Source organism: Trichophyton verrucosum (genome assembly GCF_000151505.1).
Source record: "Trichophyton verrucosum HKI 0517 chromosome Unknown contig01187_1.f1.exp, whole genome shotgun sequence".
NCBI lineage: Eukaryota > Fungi > Ascomycota > Eurotiomycetes > Onygenales > Arthrodermataceae > Trichophyton > Trichophyton verrucosum.
The window spans coordinates 1-23,819 of record NW_003315148.1 but is presented as its reverse complement, the minus strand read 5'-3'; the positions used below and the strand labels follow the sequence as shown (position 1 = coordinate 23,819).

Genomic DNA, 23,819 nt, shown 5'->3' with positions numbered 1-23,819 from the left:
TACAGCTCGAATTCGGAAATGACCTTTTCAAGTTTCAAGGATTGCGTCCTCGGGACGCGTGTGCGTTGCGACTCTCTCTGCCTTCGGATACACCATACCGCCGCAGTTGACCATGGCATTCCAGGCGGCAAGAGACTACTACAAACTATGTAGTAGTTACTATATATACTGTGGCAGACCTGATGTTCTACCTACATTATTACTTTTGGAAAACATTAGATTACTACCTCGCATTTCATCTGTCTTAGAATATCCCTTCTCTGGATTCCTTCATCATGGCTGATGAGGAGTTTCATGATTTCTACAAGTACACCCCTTCAAAAGCTGCTGCTATCACCTTCATTGTGTTATATTTGATATCCTCCGTTATCCATTTATTTCAAATTATCAGAGGCCGTGTTTTGTTCTTTATTCCTCTGTTCATTGGTGGTATATGTCAGTATTCCAATCCATACCTGTTCGAGGACACGGAATCGGTATGTGCTGACCGGCTTGGTTTCTTCCTCTTACAGTCGAGATAGTTGGATTTGGAGGCCGAATTATTTCCAGCACTGAGGCACCTCTATTTACGGACACGCCATACATCATCCAGAATCTCTTCCTTCTTCTGGCCCCTGCATTGTTTGCTGCTTCAATCTATATGCAGCTGGGTCGACTTATCATCGTACTAGAAGCGGAACATCATTCTATTGTTCGACGCTCTTGGATGACCAAGATTTTCGTCACGGGTGATATATTATCATTTGTCGTCCAGGGACTCGGTAAGGGCGATATCGTAACGAGAGATTATATATGTGCGATATCTACGAACTGACGCTTCCTATGCAGGTGGTGGAATTATGGCAAGCGGCAAGCCTTCAAATCTATCGCTCGGCGAAAAAATCGTCGTAGTTGGTCTGATAATTCAGATTCTGTTTTTCGGCTTCCTCATCGTTGTGTCCGTCATTATTCACCTTCGAATGAGCACCCATCCGACAACAGCGTCGTTATCACTTCATTTCTCGTGGCGAAAATATCTGTACAGCCTTTACGTCGTCTCCACCCTTGTCATGATACGCTCCATCTTTAGAGTTGCCGAATTTGCTCAGGGAACAAATGGGACATTACTGAGGCATGAATATTATCTATATATATTCGACGCCACGCTAATGTTTATTCTCATGGTAACCTTGAATGTCATCCACCCGGGCGTGATTTCAACCCTGGTACGAGGCAAGATAGCACTGAAGGGGTCTGACAACTTGGAAATGCAGTCAGAAGGAAAGAGGTCAAACGAACAACGGGGATGTGAGCCGATGAACTTGCGTCCGAGCTTCACCGAATCCATCTATGCAAGACATGCCATCGCAACCAGAGGCCTTGCATGATGGGAATGCTACGTTCTAGTGGTTCTCTCATATACTAGGTGGCCCCGCCTTCATTGCTGGTCTGTCTCCAGCTCGCCCCACACTCGTGTTTTGTTAATTATTTCACACAGCCTCTCTCTCAGCACCAGAATTCTCCCTAAATAGCCCCCTTCTCTGCATTCAATATCAAATTGCTCTCAAATCAATGCCGTCAGGTGTCCACATGTCATGCAACTAGAAAACTCTTCGCTGTTTACTCCGTCAATTGCCAAGAAACTCAGCCAAGGATCCGCCCGGAACCTTGCCCATAGTCCAGCTGCGGCTCCACTTCTTGGGCGGAAGTGCCCCGTTCCGCTCCACTCCGGTCTCTGTGTTTTCTGTTGGCACCGGCAATGTGCGTGGCTTAGTTAGCGGAGTTCATACTCGGTGCTTATAACCGACTCCATCAATGATCCACTGGGATATCAATACATGTAGCAAGACAGGGCTGTGCTCAGAAATAAAAAGGCATCTATATGTCAGCCTCCACCTACCCAGCAGTATACAAATATCTCAGTTTCTGGAGCGGACGTCTCAGGTTTCACACAGGTTTGATGTCATACATGCAATGAATAACGGTGCTAAGACTGACCTAGGAGGCTCTCTAAATAAAATGGCTACGACACCCAAACCAGAAGGACTCCAGGCACAGGAAGGCCGAAATTTGCCCACCGATGTCGACGGCAATCTCCCTTCATACACACAGAATCCCTCGAAAGACGATCAACTGCCCCCAGAAACACTTCTCCTTGCTGGCGACGCTATACATGGAACATCTACGCCAGTCTCTTGCTCTACTCCTCTATACAAACTCTCCCTTGATATTAGCTTTTTACGCAAGAACAACACGAAAGTTGAGCTGTCTCGCTTCGAGAATCGCATTCACAATCGCAATACCGCGGGCTCCCCGGAAGTGAGCGCCCGAGAAAGGCATATTTTTAACTTAACCCGGCCTCCAACCGTTACTACACCATTGTTTGAATATCATCTGGAGCCTGCCTCCCATGGAAGTTTAGGCCATATCGGGTTGAAAAGATATCACCACATTCTCTCTTCAGGATATCAGGCTTGGAAGGCTACAATACCCTGCCCCGGCGCTGACCTGGAAGCTAAAGATATCGTTTTTACTGCGAAAACACATGGTAAAGGACGGCTCGAATGGCACGAGGCTGGAAATGGGGCTCCCCTTTTAGCATATGACACGATTGACGATGGTATTTTTCGTTTGGACATAGTTAAAAGCATGCCTCAGAACCAACGGGATGCCCTAGTTGGGGTCTGGTGTTTACGGATCTGGAGAGAAATTGCTAATTCCAACATAGAGCCAGTGGGCTGGGACGGAGGTATGTAACGCATTCCTTGACCTTCCAACAATATTCATGCCTTGTGTTCGTTGACTGAGCTTAACCCTAGTCAAGCGTATTCTTCAAACACGTACCAACGAGTTTCCCTATGGAACCGGTTGGGGTTTGTGACAATGCAAATTATAGTTATTCTATCCAGTTTCTGTGTCAATTCATCTATTGTACTAGTCTCTTGCTGGTATACGAGCGCTATGGGTCCACTATTAGGTAGTTAACTGTTAACTCAATAACTAGTTCTTTAACTTGATTTTACTCGATTTTGTTTGTTGATGGGACTGATTTCTTCGGAAGTAGTTTATTGCCACTTGGCTGCTAAAATACGTTTAATGGACTGTGTGGTACAAGAGAAACTAACAATAGTGAAGGTAGCATGATTTAGAATGGCTAAGTTAAAACAAGATGTAAAATCATAGGGTTCTCCAGAGGGAGGCATGTGAACGAAAGGACCAGTCAGAAATTGCAAGATATATGACATCTAGAAAGGAGTGAAGTCTTTGATAATAGGAAAAAGCTCAGAACAATAAGCCTGTGTGGAATGCTGCTTTCGGAGTTTAATTACAAGCCAAGGCTGTGTCTGAACTCCTCAATTTGAGCAGGGGTAATAGCATCGTAGAACAGGCAGTCCGAACCACATGGAAGTGCGTAGGGCCCCTGAGTGCCATCGCCAGCCATGACATTGGCAAGGTTCATGCAGGTGGCCGGGAGACCTTTTACCTCAAGGTCTAATGCTCTCTTTTAGTTCTCCATCGAATGAAAAAAAAAAAAGGAAGGGCTGGAGGGAGGGGCGGGCGAGATGATGTATATACTTACGGTTCTGGTAGTTTGTATTAATCTCAATTGTGCGGCCCTTGATATCGTTACGACAACGTTCATATTCGAATTGTGGAACGCCTGGCGGGAGTGCGGCAGCATCAAAGGTAGCGGCAACTCGAGCACCCTGAATAGCGGTACCAAGAGCTCTAGCAATAATCCCAATAAGGCCGGCAGCAATGATGGTAAAACCTGGGAAAGCAGCCTGCGTCGGCTGAGGGGCTACGGCAAGAAGGGCGAGAGTAGCAAGAGCAGAAGCAGCCTTCATTGTGAAAATTCAAGAAAAGTTGTTGCGGGGGTGGTACTGCAGAGATTAAAAACGGCGGTTTGGTATATTTGAGGTATCTTCCTTCTGGATTGCTGATTTTGGACGAAGAATGGGCTCAAAACGAAGGGGAACACCATCGCCCTTTTATAGACAGACGCCTGGTATCGCATGTGCATTCTGGATGACTCGTACTTGCTTCATATCTCAGTATCCATCGGTAAACCCAGTGGAGTGGTGGGCAATTATCATCGCAAATACCAACACATTGTAGGAAACATCCATTGGACAACCAGGGGATATAATAGCAGCTATGGGATCCGAGGAACGAGAAATATTGCTCATCGGCCTCCAGCAAAAATACGTAATATGGAACTCCCCATAGCAGGGAGGATTCACTAATTCTCTAGGTATTGGATATTCTAGGCAGAACTTTGCAGCGGAAGCGGCGGTTGTGAGAAGTTGAGCCAAGATTGTTATATATCTTGGTTAGTTATTAGCAAGGAACGTATATAAACGGGGACGTTTACTTTATCCCTGTAGCTATAGAGCCACAACATCTTAAAAATGGGTAGGAACTGTTATCTAACGCCAACATCAAATATCAGTTGCTCATATGTGATGCAGAGATGAGGTCCACCGATATATACGTACACACATAACATCTTCGGCATATTCAGGATTATTAACCAGCACGGCACGTCTTAGAAGGTTGCAAGAAATTAATAGTGAAACATGACGGAAGCCTGATGTTTCTTTTGAACCACCCAATTGTTTGGAGCATTTTTGGTCCATGGCCAGGGGTGACTGTAATAAGGATTCCTTCTATGAGCTATCAGCATAACAACTACGGTTCTGTGTAATTGGGTGCAATAGCTGTAATATATCCGTTAAAAAGAGCTGAGGCAGACTCTTCCACGGTCCTTAAGTAAATTATTCGCATATACTGAACTATAGGGTATCCAACAAAAAGGCGTATGTTTAGATGCCAGAGCATGGCTGTAACCTTGCCTGGCGAGACGCCTCTAAAAAGAAAAAGAAGAAGAAGAAGAAGAAGAAATCTTCGGAATTTCTAAATAGAGTATTCCGACGGCAGGGCAATCTTCCATGGAAATAGAACAGCCTTAAGGTCGAGGTTGGTAGGATAGAATTCCTGTACTGTGTACAGATATACCAGAAAATTTCTTCGATTTCTCAGAACACTGTTCCTCAGTCTGGGGAAACATCCAAACCACAGCGCCTGGCTTCAGTTAATTATGGTGCAAGAAATCAAAATGAATTCCGCTTTCAAATTTGTCACATCTACTCCGCGTATCACATCGATCTTGGGCATTTTAATTCCTATAGCTTGGGTTGCTGTGTCTGTTCTCCCTTTCGTCTTTGCCTTCAGTCGTCAACCTGGCCTGGGAAGAAATATATATTACCTCCTCCTGACTGGCTGCCTTACCCTTGGATTTATCACGTCAAGTCGTCTGCCTGCCGGTATCGATTGGCTTTGGGCCTTTTTATGCGTCATCGGAATTATCCACCAAAGTGCCGGCCTTCTGCTCGAACCATGGGTCGTACCAGTTGCAAACCAGTCAGTAAATCATGACATTCTTTACCTCGGTTTGAAATTATGGGGGAATCCACGAAGACTAAGGGTCTGCCAACTTGGTCAAAAAAACTCGGTGTCATGGCAAAAACGACTCACTTTTGTGTTCCAAAAAGTTGGCCTTGTTTTATTACTTGGAATCCTGTATCTCATGGGCGAGGCGGTGGTTGCTCTGGTTCTCTATCCGTTGCCCATGAAATGGAGAGTATCCTTTCGATACTATTTTGGCTTTAAACCAGATCATCCAGTTCTAGTCCGGGCAGTTTTTTGCGTGCATTGGGCATGGGAGTCTTTCGTTTTTCTTACCATAGGTCATGCCATACTTGCCATACTGTTTGTGGGAGTCTTAGGGGTGGATATACCAAGCGAATGGCCATGGCTCTGGGGCAGTCCAGGTGAGGTGTACAACCTGCAGAGATTCTGGGGTATTTTCTGGCATAAAATTGGATCAGTTTCTCAGTTGGAGTGGGGGCGGTATTTGTCGCGGCGTGTACTGGAACTCAAGCCTGGTTCTCCTAGAGAAAAAGTCTTCCTTGCCTTTTTTATCTTCATGGCCTCTGCTATCATTCATGCCTTGGTATCCTGGAGCGTGAAAGATAAATCAGAATCTGTGGCGAGGATATACAACTTTTCGCTATTTTTAATATTCAACTTCTTGGGAACCCTTGGAGAATATGGTCTTAAACAGCTTTTAAGACACCACTGTCCGCAATTTAGAGGCAGGTTTGAGCCTGGGATTCAGCTATGGCGCAGGTTATTTGGCTTTCTTTGGGTATTTCTGTTCTTTTTCTGTACTCTGCCACCGTGGGAATACCCATACTTTCCCGGGTATGCCAATCAGGTGAAGGTAAATTTCAACGTTATCAGAGATATGTAAAAGAGAAAGATGGGAAGAACAATCGAGGTAGTTGAAGGAAACTTCCGATTACTAAGCGCGCTGACTTGGTTTGTGTGAGACCTCCGCCGCCGGCGATAGTAAATAAGGCCTTTCATGGAAACGTTCATACAAATATAAAGATACTGTTGACATACTCCGTCGACTACCCTGCACCGATAGGGTAACAGATATCGCTCGATAAATCAAGGTGCCATCTACGGTTTTGACCAGTATATCTTTATCAGTCAATCAGTTAGTTCGAAGATGCTCTAGTAGTCGGGTTTGACATAGATATTCCAGTTAGAAACATGCCTGTTCTCTTAGCTGTAGCTCTGAAGACAAAATCCCGGCAATACTCATCGGCCAGGATACAGCATACCTCCAGTCTTGAGGCAAGATGTAGAATATTGCCTGGATAACTTGTGCACTCCAGCCATCCGCCCACCATCGCACCGGTGCTCTGCGCAATAGTGCACAGTAGTATGCTAGTATTACCATTGCCAGTGGTTCCCGAGCTCTGAAGCATGGAAAAAGGGAGTCAGGAAATATCATAGGAAATCGGAGGGCCATACCCCAGTCCTTCCGTTTTGTTTCTAACATGACAAAGCAGTCCCATAGCTGCTCAATCGCGCGACGATATCCGGTCTTAATATCGTGGTCACTTTCGTTAAAAGAACCCGAAATTTCCCGATTACTCGATATCCATTCGTTGCACAGTCCTTCTAGCAATTCAAGCGCGGTAACAGCATCTGTTGGTAGGTACTTTCTGTTCGTAATCTTAGGGCCACGCTGAAGGAGTATTCCCATGTCTCCTTTTACTAGTAATTCCCATCTCATTCTCAAAAATGCCATAGCTTTCCTAGTTAAGGCAAATAAGCTCAATAAATCATCAATTGCATTTGACATTGGATCTCCATAACTTGATAGCTGAGCGGAACCGAAAGCGAAGAAAATCGTCAAATGTGAGAAAGCAAATGCAGCATTAGTGTTGGATAGGTCTTCTGGAAACAGTGACCCAAACTCCATTACCGCTGCTTGATAATGTTTCTGGGCTAACTCCTTGTGCAAGAGTTCCTCTGAACTTAGTCCCTTTTGTTTAGTTGCTCTAAAGCGAAGATGGTGTATATGTAGAGCCGATATTGCCAGTATCCCGTGCTTCAAGAAGCTAACAGACTGAATTTCTCGCGGGACAACAACTTGCCATATTGGTCTATACGCCTCATAGTCTGCCAGAGATTCGAACACGGTTGTAGCATAATGATGCAATAATTCGTGCTCCTCAGGGAGTAGATGAGACGCACAAGTTAATGGGCGCTGCACATTCGCAGGATGGGTGATCAAGTCAAGTTTTGGAGCATAATTAGTAGTTCCAGAGCAATCTGATGCGGTCCAGTGAGGGTTAGTTTCTTGTTGGTACGCCGGGTCTGGGGGTATAAAATTGTTTTGCTGTTTGGCCTCGGACACCGGGAGCTCCACAGTGGCAGGAAATGGCTTCAAAGTCCTTTGACTATGTTTCAGTGTCCTTCTGCCTATACTAGGGTATTGCATTGTGAATGTCTGAAAGCTGCATTCTGTCTGCCGATATCTGCAGTTGTGGCAGCATGGCGCCTGTTCGTCGCACTATGGGTCCGTGGTTAAGCGGTTGCATAAGACGTCGAAGATAAATAAATCTATGGCTACACATACCTTCACCTTACGTTTCTTACATTGCAGACAGGCGTTTCGAGACCTCCGGCGGCATATATCGCGTCTCTCGGTAATGTTCTTTGTCATAGGTATCCGGCGGTTTAGACAACTGTCACAGAATTTATATTGCCCCCTATAGCTTCCTGAAGGTACCGTGGCATAACACAGCCTGCCGTCTATAATATTTGCACTCTCTTCGGCCAACGATGCTTACCAATGCCATTACTTATGTCTGTCCAAAGGCTGAAGAAGCTGAAAAATAGGCTGCCACGTATTAGCTGCTAGCTGCGACCTGGTTACGAAAGCTCGCCCCTGCAGTCGTTGCTGGGCGTTGGCTGAAGGTTCTGCTTAATCATCTCCCGCTTCCCGAGCCCCTGAACCCGCTCACTTGTCACTATAAATAGTTAACTTATTTAAACTTCGCTGTCCGCTCTCCAGGCAAAGATTCCCTTTCGCCCGCGCGTCCATTAACTACGCCATATGTTATTCTATACGGAGTACAGCTTCAAGCACATCCGACCAGGTGCATCAGCGCTACGTCTCGCTCCTATGTGCGGCGTTAATATCAATCGTTCTACGGAGTACGGCGCACTGTTATTCGACAGGAAGTCAATAGCTTATTGCCCCTTTCATCTTTCCTGGGTACGCCATCGGTTGGCGGACAGAATATCCCGTCTGCGTAAGGTTATAGTAGGACGATTTCCATGCCCCAAATAAGTTAATTAGAATATATCCTTCTCCTTTAAACCTTATTCTGTGGCACTGCTGTATGGTTATTTAACTGCTATCGCCTGGACCCCTTGAGCATTTTGCGGTGCCCATGATAATAACTAGTGAAGTCAAAGCCGGCTGGAGATAGTAATAGATAAAAAATAGATAGTTGTATGTGCTATAAGCTATAAGGTTAAATCTATCCTATCTAGACGATCCTATCAATATACATATCTCCGGTACGCTCAAAATAATATATATACAAAACCCTCTTCGTAATCATAACAAACAAACCTAGGCATATGTATAGCTCTAGGGTGCAGTTCCAGCCTTCAATACAGGCGAAGGTATACTGACTCCATTGTTCAGTGTCTCTTTCCCTGGAATCCCGTCTTTTTCATTCTTAATTGTCGGTAAAGGGAGAACTGGTTGATTTGCTTGGAATCTTTTTACGCCGGAGAAGCTTTCTGGGGTATTCGCCTCCACATCTTCTTGTACTTCTTCGTACATGTGTTGAATATGCCGGATCTCCTCATGAACGTCAAGCTCACAGTTTTCCAGACAAAAGTCGCGTTCTCTCTGTTCAATGTGCTGCCTTATCTTGGCATATTGCGACTGGTGATAGCGCTTTCTATTCGGCAGGCCAGACCCTTTCAAATATGTCAAGTACCCAGCAATACCAGTATTAACTGCTCCGAATATAGTAACCAAAACACGCGGACCGTTCCCAGCGCCCAAGGCTGTCAGTGCTGCAGCGACGACAACCTGTATCCCCAAGCAACAGCTTATTAGGAGCGTAAAAAAGCGGTATTCCCGTTTATAACGAGCTTCAGCGTTGACGACGCGGGTATATATGCCAACATTAGACGCTGGTCGACGGACTAGACTGGCCGTAGCGAGGCCTGCAGGTGTATCAATACCAGTCAAGACTCTGAATGTCCTGAGCTTCGAGTGTGTCGATAAAAGGCGCGGCTGACTTAACGAAGTAGCGGTTCTCCGGGTTCCATTTGCCCGGTCATTCGATTGACCATCTAATTGGTCGTCGGTGGGAACGCTAACCAGCCCGTTGATTTGCACCTCTGTTGGCCCATCTGCCAGTCTGTTTGCCTGTGGTGCTGGAGACTCTGCCTCTGTGCCATAGCCCTTCTCCTCCCTATCCAATGCGTCAACTATACGCTTCACCATACCGCGGTGGCTCCCATTCAGCAAGTCCTTGCTTGCCATGACGGCGTGAAAGACCAGACTAGCACAGAGGGTAAGCTAATGAAAGGGAAACTGCCACAGGAAATTTGAAACGGCCGGCTGAAGAAGTGCAGCCGAAGTTGACGCAGACGCTGTGTGTAGATGGGAATCAGCGAGGCATTGCTGGCTTTATGCTACGCCATCGATGACCCGCCCATTCTTATCAGCTGGTGCGTATTAACTAATTGATAGCAAATAGATGGGCCCGAGTTGACCATCCCAGTGTGGGTTATATCGACCTCCACGGACCAATAATCACACGAGGCTGTGAGCCGATGGTCGTTTTCGGGTGATCCTCCACATCGCGAAGGAGTCGTTGAAGCAGGGAGTTGGACTCAGCTCGAAAAACAAACCAAGAAAATTCCGTTCGTCGATCGCCCCGGGAGTGTCAGGCCTGGATTGGACAGCGTGCTGCGGCTATTCAGCCTGCGAGCCATCAAGACCATGCCACGGTGGGCATGGCGCGCTGCCTTGACGGGCGCTTGTTATAACAGAGGTCGACTAACACCAGACTAATGTGATTTTGGTAGGCTCGCAACGGCGCAGTACATGAATCAGGGGGTACGTGGGCATAGAGCCGGGACTCCTTGAATAGGTCAATTGTTCATCCAGAACCTGTCTTGCTGGTTAGTCTGTGACATTTTGTTTTTATTCTTTCTGGATCCCATTAGATATTGTGAGCCGCATCCGGTTGGAAGAAAGGTGAAAGGGAAAGACACATAGATGCTAGGGTTAGCTTTTTTGAAGTAAGCTGCGCGGAGATATAGCTGTGTAAGTCTTCGTCATTCCCAACGAAGACTTGTAAGCTATCAAGGCAAATGGAAAATATGTCATTAACAAGGCCGAACTGGATGCTAAAGAGGAGAAGAACCGGGGTAATATCTAAATACAACAAAAATAAATAGCCTCCAACTTGCAGGGGGGAATGTCGTACGCATATAAACATTGAAAACAGTGGTCAACGGTGATTGGGTCAGTAATGGTGATAATCATAAGTCAAAATAAGCAGTATGGGCTACAAAGAGATAACGAGAAAAAACTCAGGGGTATACATGCAACAGAGGGTAAAGGAAAAATAAGTAATGTGGAACGTATAGAAAAAATGTAAGGGATTAGGGGTAAACAGGACATATTGCAATGGTCTGGGTGGCGCTGCTAGCATTCTCTCTTATCTTTCTCTGCTGCTGACTTCTCGTCTGCATGTTCTTTGCCGTCGGCGTCTTTATCGGATTCTTCACGTTGAGTTTCATCGCCCGTATCCTCAGAATCAACAATCTCACCCCAGCCGGATCCACGGCGACTGACCCGTCCAGATGCTCCAGGGATGGCGCTGCCAACCTGCATCCCAATACTTCCGGTGATGCTGTCGTTTCGGCCGTGGTGTGAGTGTATACCGCTTCTCACACTGCCTCGGTCTGTGGCAAGTATTCCAGACATGGAATGGACGCTGGCTCTTTCATTATTAGAAGCACCGCCTCGGTTTAGCACACCCGCTACGTTATGTGTAGACGAACTGCTTTGGTCCGCTCCAACTACACCACCGACATGTCCGCTCAACATACTAAGCGGTAAGCTTTCACGGCTGCCGCTAAAGAGAGACGAGGGCGCAAGTGCTAGAACCGACGCATTCGTGTCAAGAGAATTTCGTCGTCGACGCTTGGATGATGATGCCAGGGTAAGAACAGAAGCGTTATCTGTCAGCAGGTTGTTTGCTGTGGCGCTCGAATATGTCGTGGGATTTGGATTCACGGCAAGATGTGTCGGAACGGCTGTAATGGGTGATGTAGGGAACTGATGCGTAAATTGGACACCTGGATGTTGGGTAGTGGCATGGTGAGATCCACTGTGGTGTTCGTTGCCTATACCAGCGGAATAGTGATTCGCATTTTGGGCTGCGTTGAGCTGCGTTGACGGAGCTGCCGATTGAATCGTCGTCAGAGTCGTAGTCAGCGAGCGAACCGACGGCGACGGGGATGAAAAGGTGCTGCCTTCTCCACCACCGGCAGGATTAAAGCCATTGCCGCCGGTAGCACAGGTACCGGCTTTGGAATAGCCTGCATCAGAGACAGTGGTTTCGCCAGTCGTAGAGAGCGTGGGAGCAGCGGATTTATCCCCAGTCGTGGGAGATGGGTCATCATACTGGGACAAATGGCTGGGTCGTATGCTATTTGCCGGCTCAGAGAAGGAGAGGTGGCCATTCGTATGTTCCCCGGAGCTTCTATCTATAGGGCCGGATAGATATGGATTGTTATTCTTCCTGTTTTTAGTGAGCGTACTGGCTCCGTTTCGCTTGTTCGACGCATTATTGGGGTTGCTGTCAGACGAGGAGCTCTTGAGATTGGTAAGGCGTTTCATCCAGTGGGAGAATGGTCGTCGTCTTGCATGGCGATCTGTACCTGCATGTTAGCTTCTCCGCAAAGTAAGGGCTTAGATTCTTTTGAGTCTGCCGCTAGAGCATACCAGGTGATGATTCTGCACTTGTCATATTTAGACAGCTGGTAGTTAACCCGTCTTCTTCATAAACGTTGGTATGGTGAAACAGGTGTCGTCGCGATGTCTTCTGCCTCGTTTCCCTGATGTCGCCCGGAGAGACCTGGCCTTGAGCGACGATAGCGTAGGCAGCCTCCGTGCGGCCTTATATATATATGAATACCAGTAAGGGCCACCGTTTGCTCCCAGACACCCTCGCTCTATCCTGGTCCTTTGTCGCTGCAGATGCGGTGTCTCCCGTGTCGTCTCGTTTGCCTGCTGGTCTTCCTTATCAAACAACCTTCGAGATTTGGGACGTCTGGGGGTATCTGACGCGCTTAGTCAGCGTAAAGTATAACAGGAGCACGTGATATCGCTACGGCCCCAACCTTTGGAGGCGACAACATCGGCGGAAGAGAAAAGACACTCACATATACTGTCCCTGCTTTCTGTTGCTGTTGTATATTCACGTTAACTCACCGGATACAGACCCTGCTGTGTCTCCCTACAGCTCAGGAAATGTGACATACCTGGAGACAAACGCTCATCTTGCGGGTCGATTCGTATGGACCCTCAGCCATTTCGCTACCACGCTGGACGTAGGCTGGTATCAAAGTGCCCCCCGACGAATTGAAGGAGCTTTCTACTGCCAGCCATGGTATTTCTGGACGATGAATCACCTTTCAAGCGATCTCGCCTACTAGCTTCTTTGGAGAAAGGGTAACCCATCAATTTATACCGCCACTCCAGAGCGTTCCTTCCTACAGGCGCAGCCACAAACCAAACACAACACCGGAATATATGCTTAGGTGTGCTTGATACCCGCGGTTCACTCGTTTGATTTATCATCTTTTGAAAAGCACAGCTACTCTAAGCAATTTTTTGGACAATTTCTTTTTGAATTAAGCACGATCTGTGGGTGAAGGACAGAAGGGTTTATCACCCTGATACTACGCGGAGTACTATGGATTCAAATGTCCCGATAATCCGCATGCTTCCTCAGGATGTGGCAGGGCAGATTAGGTCCTCATCAATCGTGACGAGCCTCAACAGTGTTATAGTTGAACTTATCAAGAATTCTCTCGATGCCAATGCATCGGCGGTCACGGTGAACGTTGATTTCCAGAAAGGCACTTGTACTGTGGAAGATGACGGTATCGGGATACCTCCAAATGAATTCCATGAAAATGGAGGCCTCGGAAAGTTACATCGTATGTGCCTCAGATACCCTCTTATTTAACACCGGTGCTGATGGTTAGCGACTAGACACATCAAAGTTTTATACCACAGGCCAAGTATATGGTCGCAAAGGCATATTTATCTCATCTTTGATATCCATGGCCTTAGTCACAATAACCTCCCGTAATATTTCCTTTCAGGAAACAAATTCAGTCATATTTCGACACTCAAAACTTATTTCAAGGCTGTGTCCGGCACCCATTCAGCATGACCTCTTACACCCCCAGCATGGCACAAGAGTCGCCGTAAATGACCTTTTTAGCAATCTCCCTGTTCGAGCTAAACGCCGCATACAGGATCTTCGCAGAAATGAAGATATTGACCGCGAATGGGATGGACTGAAAAGAGCGATAACAGGACTTTTGCTTGCATTTCAAAAGCCGGTCAAGGTGTACATCGTTGATGCACCTAGGTCACGAAAACAGATTTTTCGAGGTAAAGGACAGAATGTCCTTGACCTTCGGCAGGTAATAAAGGACGAAGACCAACATTCTTTTGATTTGGATCGTGTGCGTTCAATTCTGGGGAATGCAGGGTATATTACTCCCTCGGATTTTTCATCATGGGTTGCGGCATCAGCCCGAAGCTCCGATATCTGGGTAGAGGCTGCAATATCTCTGCAACCTGGCCCAACGAAGCAGGTACAATTCATTTCATCTGGAATTAACCCAGTTGATCCCCTTGGAGACGCAAATGTGCTATTCTCTGAAATCAACCAGTTATTCAGGTCCTCTGACTTTGGACTTGAGCATTCTTCTCTTGGTGTTAGTGGTGGGATTAAATTGGCTACCGTAGGGGATACAGATGCACCCACAAGTTCTTCCATCAATATGATAAAGACCAAATCCAAGGGTGTTAATAAATGGCCAATGTTTTACGTCCAAGTTTCCACGACTCAGGCCAGCTGCATTGATTCGCAGGGCTATGAATCCTTTCAGCCCAAAATATCCATCCAGAAAATTCTTGGGGTTATCAAGGCGTTGTTTCGCCAATTCTTAGAACAATACCATTTCTTATCCCGGCATCCGCAGTGTATTAAGAGGGGTAGACAAGACCATTTGCCTGGGCCTGGCATTCCACAGTCTGCACCAACCCAAGCTAAACGTCGGTATCACGAAACGTCTCCTAGAAGAAAGGACCCTACTACTTTTGATAAGTGGAAAAGTCTTCCCATGGAACCGCAGCCATCAGACGTTAAAGCGCCCCCGTTCAAGGATTTTGGATCGTGGTCAAGGGTTAAAGGCGCAAGAGGGGGTTTTTATGATGATATCTGCGCAGGTTTACCGAGAAGTAAATCCCAACCAGCACTCAAGAGGGATACTGGTATATGCGGCACCAAGTCCCCATACCCCCCAACCCCTGAATCTGCCCCAGAACATGGAGGTGAAAGCGTTGACCAGACACTATCTGATACCACAGATACGGAAACAACTAGAGAAATAGGCCCCGTATACGAGCATTCTACACCACCCTATCCTATGAAGCCGCAAGATGAGCTAATGTCCTGGACGGACCCTCTAACGAAAAGGACCATATACGTCAACAAACGTACTGGGCAGACAGTACCCCGCAAACCCGAGGTGATCAAGCAAGCTCCAAATAGCCCATCCACAATCCAGCGGCTTACGGCTATCTACCCCTCAGGAAATGGTGACCAGGGTCAGAAAAGGAATGAAACATCCCATTGGTTTGACTCACTTTTCAAAAGCTGGAAGAATCCTACGTTCCCATTACCAGAACTTCCCATTCCATCCACGACATCGCATATACGCTACACTGACAAGTGGTCCTCAAAGGTGGCCACAGATTCCCATTGTCTAGGCTGCCAGAATCTCCAAGGTGGTAGTACACTGGAGGGGCTGATGGGAAGATCTGGCAGCCGGCTCAATAAGTGTGCCCTCAAAAAGGCAGCAGTCATCGCTCAAGTTGATCAGAAGTTCATCTTGCTCCGGACCTCCTTACTTTGCGAGGGGAGAGAGGGTGAGGAAGTCTTAGTCTTGGTTGACCAACATGCTGCTGATGAGAGGTGCCGCGTGGAGGAATTGTTCGCTGCACTCTGTAGTCTCTCGCCCTCTGGTAATGTTGATACCACTAATCTACCAACACCCATAAGCTTCAGGATACCAGCTCAGGAAGCAAGATTATTTGAAGCACGCTCCGGGTATTTTTCTTCCTGGGGTTGTCTATATCAAGTCCTAAGGGAGGCAGAGGGGTATTATTCCCTTGTGGTGAGGGGCTTGCCAACTCTAATAACTGAACGATGTCGAGTAGAGCCTAGGCTTGCCATTGACATGCTTCGTTCAGAGATCTGGGATCCAACAGAGATTTCCAAACCATCTATCAGATCAGCACTGGAAGGGTGTGGAAGCCAGGGATTTGCTGAAAAGGGCTTCGGAATGACCGAAACCCATCACTGTTGGCTGCAGCGTATCGGCGGTTGTCCAAAGAAGATGGTTGATCTGATAGTCTCCCGTTCATGTCGGTCAGCTATCATGTTTAATGATGTGCTTTCCGTATCTGAATGCCAGAGCCTCGTGTCTCGACTGGCAAAATGTGCTTTTCCATTCCAGTGTGCCCATGGCAGGCCATCAATGGTACCGATAATAAGCCTGGGATCCAGAAATCAACCTGCCGGTTCAATGTGCAACCCTCCTGAATTGGACACACCATCATCCTTGGATCATATGGCCAGCACAAGTCATCCAGATTTCAAACCAGCAGAACCCTGCTCGGACTTTGTCACTGCTTTCAGCAAGTGGCAGGACGACTCCCACTTGACATGAACCATACGGCATATATTTATTTATATAATTTTGGGCAGAGAAATTTGACCCTGTATGATTATACCGGGGGTGTACGGAGTATAGATTCATAGTTTTGGTAATTTTTCATACTTCTTGGGTGTTGAAATGTTTCTTTTGCTATATTTAAAGTTGGACAACTGGTACGGGCCGATCTTTGGGGCTGTGACAGGCGTCGGATCTCAAACTTGGGCCTTACATACCCGCTTGGTGCTAATCTGGGGACATCTCACTGGAGCTCCCAATTACACTGAAGCCGCAGCCAACACCCGCCGTGTTCAACACGGCAGAGGACACCTGAGACGGGCCATTTTTGCTTCGCCTTCGAGCATAAGCCAACCGGGAAGCTGTGAATACGGAATGGGAAAAAGCAACCCCCGAATATTTCTGGCCGTTGCTGCACGCATCCCTGAGCCATCACACAATCGCCTTACCGTATCCCCTTAACCGCCCGGATGCAAATGAATGAGAATCTGCAGCTTTGATTGGTCATGTGATTAAGTATCCCGCGGATTCCGCCATGAGCGCGAGCCGGGGACTGGCAGGGGACAGGCCATGCAACATGCGGTGCAAGATGCAGAGGGTGGCCTGGTCGTACATGGGGGGTGGCAGGGGAATGCCGGGGACGTCGCTTGCCCTGCATCTTGCAGCTGTGGCAGCTGCAGCCGGTTAATCTTTAGCGCGACCTTGACCGACTCGAACGACGTTGGCCTGCGAAGCCTTAAGATGCAGAGGTATAATATCACCGCCAGACACATGTATAACTCGCTGTCGGCACATGCCCGAAGGAAATAGCTCCATCCTCGCATGCCAGCCACGGTTTATTTTGAAATGCTGAGGGAATTACGTACTGCATATCGTTTGGTTTGCAAAAAAAAAAGGGGGGGGGGGGGGGGGGGGCTTTCGGCCGGCGCCTCTCGAGACAGAGCGACAAAGGAAAAGGAAGCGAGAGATTTACACGGATGCACAGGGTCCTTGATGAGAATCGAATAAGTACTAAACATTAAATCTGCCTTTTTCTAAATACTTAGTGTCCTGCCTTCCCCCTGACCCACAAAGTAGCTGAAAAGTAAGGAAATGGGTATACATGCCCTGGTCCGGTCCACCTCGCCATTTTGAAAACCGCACTCGCGTGCTTCCTCATGTAGATAGACGCACCAATGATTAACAGGACGCGTCAAGACATAAAACAAAAAAAAAAAAAAAAACAACCTAGATGCCATGGGTGTGGAAAAAGAACAAGCCATAAGAGAAAAAACAAGCAGCCGCCCAACGGGGTATTTCCACCACCTTCAGCTCTAGATAACATAAGTATATAACAAACAGGTGGAGCAAATTGCTTAAATAAACAGTTGAATTTGCAGGAAAAACATAAACGTATTGACAACTAAGGTGGTATGGGATATCAGGTTAAAACGCAACGAAAAATAAAAATAAAAAGGCAGATAAAGAAAAGCCTCTTGTAAGTGAAGAAAGAGTATGTCCGTATGGAGAAAAATGGGAAGAGATCTTTGTACGGCGGCGGCAGAGAAATGGAGGGAGAGGGAGAGTCGAGCCAGAGGAGAAAAGGTACTATCATGAAGGTCATAAAATCATAAAGCATAAGTTTAAGGGGGGAAGGTCGGGAGTAGATCCAGGGGAATACGGCATAAGATGTTGAAGATGGAAGTTAAACACAAAAGGTATCATCATCACGCAGCTGGAACTTTGAGTTTGGAGCCATGAGTCCAGGCTAAGAAGTCGAACTTTTCCTTCGTATTCTCTTTAGCGAACAGGGAGGGACTGGGTTCGGTTGGAGATCCGCGGGGCGTAACTGCACGCTCCCTAGGCTCTAAGACGAGAGATCGACGGTAGTATTGCTGGAAGCTTTTGTCGCCGGCAGATCGAACACGGACAAGCTGGTCCTGTATCCATGTCTGGAGTTCTGGGACCTCGCGAAGTCGATAAGGGATCTGGAATCGCTGGAGCTCACTGATGATTTTGGCGGTCTTCATGTGCTTGTCGAAATTGATGACTTCAATGGAGCTCTCGTCGCCAGCAAGAGTACGGGTATCTTGGTTGCCGTGATCGACGAAGGTCAGGTCCGTGAGGTAGGTTCCGACAAATGGCAGGCATGGTGGTACGTGGTTTTGTAGTCGTTGTCGGAGGACTGCGTAGTTACGAGACACATCGACGATCTCCCGGAGGCTTTCCAAAAGGTTCTTCGTTTTGGCGGGGACAATCTCCCATGTACGCTTGAGGCGAGAAATGGTGGATGAATTAAGAGAGCAAATGATGGCCATAAGGGTGCCATAGTTGTTTAGTTCAAGGCACTTGGCGGCAATCTTGACCCATCGCTTGACAATCACTGCTCGCTTCTTGGGCTCTTCCAATTGCAAGATAGAGTCGGCGACCAGATTGGCAATGTCTGTAGATAGAGTAGACATGGCCCGAACATTGACGGCCAAAGAGCCGGTCTTCTTCATCCATTCGGTGGAGAGGAGCTCTTCCGGGAGAATAGAGCAGAAAATCTGAGACTCCTTGATCGTGATTTGGCTGGCAATCTCAAGGGGATCAAAGTCGAGGATGCTGACATTGGCGCCACCATTCTTCCACTGCTTCAAGAGGTTGAGCTGACTCTTAGTCATATTGGGCTGAGGTAGAGGCTGGTCAGGGCTGACATATTGAGCAATGGAGGTATTTGTCTTTCCAACGGTGGAGATCAGACGTGGGACCACAGGCCCCTGTAAGGAGGAAACCTTTTCGACCAAATCAATCAAGCGCTTACCAGCGGTAGGCAACGTGATTAGGAGTTTAGTCCTCGCGAAATTAAGGATCGTTGGCAGAGCGATGTCATCAACATCGTGTCTCCAATGGGCCTCGAGCCACCCCTTGAAGACGTTGTATACGCGGAGGCGGACGGGTCCTCCAGCTCTGGGGGTCTCACCGATGTAGTCGTAGCGGTCGATCAAGACTTCAGCAAACTCAACAGGGGTGGTGAAATGTCGGAATGTGAGATAGAATGTTGAAACGAAGAGTGCGTCGGGCGTCGATTCATGACATGTTAACTTCTCGACCAGAGCGCGGAGGCTGCCACCAGTCACCTGGCCATCCTTGAACATCAGCTCATGGGCGTAAGTCTTCTCTAACAGGCTGTCCTCATCTCCATCAGATGAAGTTGACCCTACTTCTGTTTGAGAGTCTTCCTTCATAGGGGACTTAGGTGATTTAGGAGATTTATGGGTGGCACTGGCAGGCGAAACTGGACGCGTAGGCGTTTCGGGAACCAGTGTACTTTCAGTTTCAGTTGGCTCGAGTGTAAGATCCATGTCGTTGCCCTGGGGAAGTGGTATGTAGATGGCTGGGTCCTGCTGCCAAGGCACATCGTTGGTAGATTTGGTAGGCGAGTACGCATGGAATGATTTAGAGAGGTCATGCTCAGAATTTGAATTGAACGAATCACTGAAATCCGTGATTGCGGTGAAGGCGGAGCTAAAAGATTCATCAAAGGGGGAGGTTGGGGTACGGAGAGTCGAAGCGTCAGTGAAGGATGATGGTGTCAGGGATATGGATGAAACGGAGCCGTCGGGAATTCGGAGGGGCAGAGGCCGCATAGACAGTTCATCGTCTGGCTTTGTAACTGTGGCTGAGACGACCTCGTCGGTCCTTTCTGGTAATACTTTGTGGTTGGTTGGTGTTGTGATATCCTCCGTGCTGGGCATGGTAATCCCCAGGCCAATGTTCTCCAGCTCAAAGTCCCCAATCTGCTCCAAGACTGTTCTGGCTCTAGAGACACAATCTCCAGCACCACGCACACAGTCGGTAGCCGCATCTACCAGGCGTTTTCCATCTCCTGGAACAAAAATGGTCTCATCATCGGGGTTAATAGGGGTGCGGAACGTGTTCTGGGTAGCGTTGACGAGCTCAGCGATGTGGTCGTACATGGTATTCTTTGATCTTTCCAGTAAGAAAGATCGGTGTAGATCGCGCTCCCACACCTCTTCGACGACTGATAGCAGGGTCTTACAGGACTGGACCGCTTCTTGTGTTGTGACTATCAATTCCGTTGATGAGGGTGACTGTAGATGCAGGCCGATAAATGACCCAAGGACGCCGAGGAATCCGTCATGGGCAGCAGTTAACCGTCCTGAAGCTAGATTCGGATTCTTAGTAGTGTGACCACTGTATGATATTCTGTGAGATAGCGATGGTCGTTTTATTCTGATAGATGCGGGACGTTGTGGTGTTTCACGGCCGGATTTCTGGCTGACTATCGTGGTAGAGTTGAGCAAGCTGCGGTCACCGAGGCTGCCTCTCCAGCTGCTGGAGGAGGTTGGTGTGCCGATAGAGCTGGTTGCGCGTTGAGACGAGAAGCTGAAGGAGCCATCGACCGGTGGGGTGAGAGGCCCCTTGAACATGGTGTCGATTGTATTCGATGAGTTTGTGTTGTCCAGATGATCCAGTGCCCTTACAAGCCCGACTTCTTCACTCCAAACGTCCAAAAACCGAACTCCTCTGGTGACTATGCGGAATGCCTTGAGCAGCATCAGGTCGAAGATGTTGTCCAGACACGTCTCAAAGTGCCGTCCGTTTGCAATGTCCTGCAATTGCTTCGCTAACTTGACGAGTGACGATAGATCTGAGAGAAGAGCCTTGCGGTTCCGCCGTAGTCCGTCGACCCTCTTCACGAGCCGGCAGTCTCTTGTCAGACATTCTGATTTCTCCTATATATATATATATATATATAACTGGTAAGCAAAAAAAGATATATATTATCCGGAGTTACGAGGGCAAGAACATAAAAGGCCTACCAGGAGAAATCGGACACCAGCAATCATGCCTCTCATGTAGTCCTGGTTTGAGAACTGATGAAGAGTGGATCCGCTGCCTCCCCTGATGACATCCCAGAAGTCCATCAGGGCCTTGAGCAGCGGGTGCATCTGCTGAGGGTCGTAGGCCTCGCAGTAGTTGGTTGGCAGCCATCCCCTGGCACCAGTCTCTAGCAAAGTACCATCAGCCCAGCCGTTGGTATGCACTGAGTGGACGAGGATGACGTCTCCCTGGTCCAGCGGTAGAGTCACGGTCGACGAGGAGATTGGTCCGTCTGGATGGAAAGGGTAGAAGGCTCTCAGGTAGTTATGGAACAGTGACCGTCCCTGGCCGCTTCGGTCGACCATCTCTTCACGGGAGCTATGCGGTGTCAGCGGCGGCGTCATCCGTAGCTGAGCATTCAACGCAGTTATGAGTCTGTTGTTGGTCGCCACGGCCAGTGATCCTGCATCGTCCGCGGCAGTAGAAAGAGGGCTGGTCGTAGCAGTTGCTGATGCTGAAGTCGTCGTCGTCGTAGTAGTAGTAGTAGTAGTAGTAGTAGTAGCAGCGGTAGTAGTAGTAGCGGCGGTGCTGAGGTTCAGGGGTGCCACATATTCGGCGCTCGATTCCATGATCCACGCAGCACTATAAGAACAATGGGCAGCCAGAAGGAGAAGAGCAAGACGAGGAGCCCGCTAGCCGTCAGACCGTCCTGCTTCTCCCGCCTTCGACTCCTGCTTCTGCGTCCTTCGCGGGCGGTTCGAGATCCCAATAGCGCGAGATCGAGGGCAAGCTCCGGCTTGGTTTTGCGATCAACAGCTCCCTCTGGCTCGATAGTCGGCCGCCGTCCTCAACATAGATCCGTCGCCTGCGCTCACGGGTTGCCGGTCTGCTGCGGTCCTTGGTCCTCGGCCGGCGCTGGCGTGCTGTGCGTGGCTTATAAGACCACGGCCGTCCTGCGTCTGCTCCGGAGGCAATATGTACTGGAGAAATATGAACAGTCAACAAAAAACCTGGTCAACCTAACTAACTGGTGGCGACTGACATGTGACCTCGCGATGGGCGGTCTTTGCTTGACGCCGGAAGCGGAAGAAACCAACTACTCACCACGACGTGCAGCTCTATGCTCTGTGCTTCTCGGGTGTTTTCTTTGGGCAGAAGGTGTGTTTTCTGTTTTCTGTTCTCTAGAGGACAGCCAGCATCCGCCTGGCACCTGTTTGCCTGCTCTTCGGCTCCGGGAGGCGAGCTTGCGCGTGCTGGTCGAGAGATATACACAGGTGAAACCGCCTGCTAGAGAGAAACGGGAGGCACGCCCGCGAGCAGTCGGAGGATAGGTGATGATAATAATAATCAATAATGAATCAATGGGAAAAAGGGAGTCTAGTCAGTCGGTCGGTCCAGGACTCCAGCGAGGCAGTGCTCTCTCTATACTCCAACTGTCCCTCGGGGGTCGTCCCGGATCAGGTTAATTCGATGGAAAACGTCACAACAGCTCGCGTTGATCCTCAGGAGACTTGAACGGCCGTCTATCGTCACCTCTCTCCACCACAGGCTCCAACTTGGACCCCAGGGCTACGGAAGCCAGATAGCGAGCTGTTTCAGGAAGAGAGCGTGAACGATGCAAAGAGGGTCCCAGGAACAGGAAAGGCGGGCGGACAGATGGGGGCAAGCTATGCAATAAAAAAGCTTCAGTCGAGGTCCCAGCAGCGCCGGTGATATCAAATTGGCTTGGTCCTGCCTCTATGGAGTAGGTACGGAGGTGAAGACAAGAGGAGAAGATGATGGAGATTGGAGAAATAATGGGAAAGGAGAGAGAGGAAGAGAGGGAGACAGGGAGACAGGGAGACAGGGAGGGAGAGTATGCGTGCGTGTGTATGTGTCAGAAAGGAAACCTCCCGGTCCCAGAACGCTGGACACCATGTGCAGTCTACCCTCTGGAGTCACAGCAAGCAGACCTGTCTCTCCCTCCAGTATTTTTGCCCTCCTCTCTGTTCCATGCACGCTTGATGGAAGCTCAATGGGGCCGCTCATTAGCTGGGAGCAACGGGGGGCCCGGGAGGTCTTACTTCACTAGGTTAGTATGGACAGCCCGCCCTGGACCTTGTGTGGATTTGCCATAAATTTTGAAAGTCATAGTAATCAATACGAGAAATATTATATATGCTAATGCCAAAGAGACTCGAAAAACAAAAGGAAAATCAAGCCAGAAAAAGAAAAAGGCACTCCTCGATGTCCTTTTCCTCCCTTCCCTTTCCTTCCCAGCGGGATGCGCTAAGGGGGCAAAAGCAAAAAAGAAGAAGAAAAGAGCCCAACGTTTGTGAATGCCGGCACTTTTGACAGCTCTTCGAACATCCTCTAGGAAAACATCCTACACATCCTGGTGGATATTCGACGTCCTAATTGTCCAATCCTTTTCGCCACATTCGACGCACAACCATGTCGCCTGCATAAAGCGCTGTCTTGGCCAGCTCCAAATCCCTGACCATGACCGTTTTGCTTGTTCCCTCCTCTGCATACGGGGAGTGGAGAGCAGTAAACAAACCGCTCTGCATCTTTCTCCTCTTCTTTAATTTTTTTTTTTTTTTTTT

The 23,819-nt window shown here is 48.3% G+C and overlaps 9 protein-coding genes across 9 annotated transcripts; 4 read left to right on the top strand and 5 right to left on the bottom strand.

The window, feature by feature from the left end:
• Positions 1-248: 248 nt before the first annotated feature.
• On the top strand, positions 249-1,367 carry TRV_07895 (RTA1 domain protein, putative; the record flags this gene model as incomplete). Its single annotated transcript, XM_003018058.1, has 3 exons — positions 249-476; positions 593-761; positions 829-1,367. Coding segments are annotated over 3 exons (936 nt in total), but the record flags the coding sequence as incomplete, so codon positions are not given.
• Positions 1,368-1,953: 586 nt separating this feature from the next.
• TRV_07894 (uncharacterized protein) lies at positions 1,954-2,736 on the top strand (the record flags this gene model as incomplete). The annotated part of the gene is made up of 1 exon (XM_003018057.1): positions 1,954-2,736. One exon carries the CDS (start codon positions 1,954-1,956, stop codon positions 2,734-2,736), a length of 783 nt encoding a protein of 260 aa, XP_003018103.1.
• Positions 2,737-3,304: 568 nt separating this feature from the next.
• Positions 3,305-3,827, bottom strand: TRV_07893 (uncharacterized protein; the record flags this gene model as incomplete). Its single annotated transcript, XM_003018056.1, has 2 exons — positions 3,305-3,471; positions 3,560-3,827. The coding sequence occupies 2 exons, from the start codon at positions 3,825-3,827 to the stop codon at positions 3,305-3,307; spliced, it is 435 nt and encodes a 144-aa protein (XP_003018102.1).
• A 1,253-nt stretch (positions 3,828-5,080) lies between these two features.
• Positions 5,081-6,295, top strand: TRV_07892 (uncharacterized protein; the record flags this gene model as incomplete). The annotated part of the gene is made up of 1 exon (XM_003018055.1): positions 5,081-6,295. The coding sequence occupies one exon, from the start codon at positions 5,081-5,083 to the stop codon at positions 6,293-6,295; it is 1,215 nt and encodes a 404-aa protein (XP_003018101.1).
• Positions 6,296-6,595: 300 nt separating this feature from the next.
• TRV_07891 (uncharacterized protein) lies at positions 6,596-7,843 on the bottom strand (the record flags this gene model as incomplete). Its single annotated transcript, XM_003018054.1, has 1 exon — positions 6,596-7,843. The coding sequence occupies one exon, from the start codon at positions 7,841-7,843 to the stop codon at positions 6,596-6,598; it is 1,248 nt and encodes a 415-aa protein (XP_003018100.1).
• A 1,161-nt stretch (positions 7,844-9,004) lies between these two features.
• TRV_07890 (uncharacterized protein) lies at positions 9,005-9,916 on the bottom strand (the record flags this gene model as incomplete). The annotated part of the gene is made up of 1 exon (XM_003018053.1): positions 9,005-9,916. The coding sequence occupies one exon, from the start codon at positions 9,914-9,916 to the stop codon at positions 9,005-9,007; it is 912 nt and encodes a 303-aa protein (XP_003018099.1).
• A 1,173-nt stretch (positions 9,917-11,089) lies between these two features.
• On the bottom strand, positions 11,090-12,289 carry TRV_07889 (uncharacterized protein; the record flags this gene model as incomplete). The annotated part of the gene is made up of 1 exon (XM_003018052.1): positions 11,090-12,289. One exon carries the CDS (start codon positions 12,287-12,289, stop codon positions 11,090-11,092), a length of 1,200 nt encoding a protein of 399 aa, XP_003018098.1.
• A 1,078-nt stretch (positions 12,290-13,367) lies between these two features.
• Positions 13,368-16,425, top strand: TRV_07888 (DNA mismatch repair protein (Mlh3), putative; the record flags this gene model as incomplete). Its single annotated transcript, XM_003018051.1, has 2 exons — positions 13,368-13,614; positions 13,670-16,425. The coding sequence occupies 2 exons, from the start codon at positions 13,368-13,370 to the stop codon at positions 16,423-16,425; spliced, it is 3,003 nt and encodes a 1,000-aa protein (XP_003018097.1).
• A 1,709-nt stretch (positions 16,426-18,134) lies between these two features.
• TRV_07887 (uncharacterized protein) lies at positions 18,135-21,926 on the bottom strand (the record flags this gene model as incomplete). The annotated part of the gene is made up of 2 exons (XM_003018050.1): positions 18,135-21,146; positions 21,234-21,926. Coding segments are annotated over 2 exons (3,705 nt in total), but the record flags the coding sequence as incomplete, so codon positions are not given.
• Between the last annotated feature and the right edge of the window lie 1,893 nt (positions 21,927-23,819).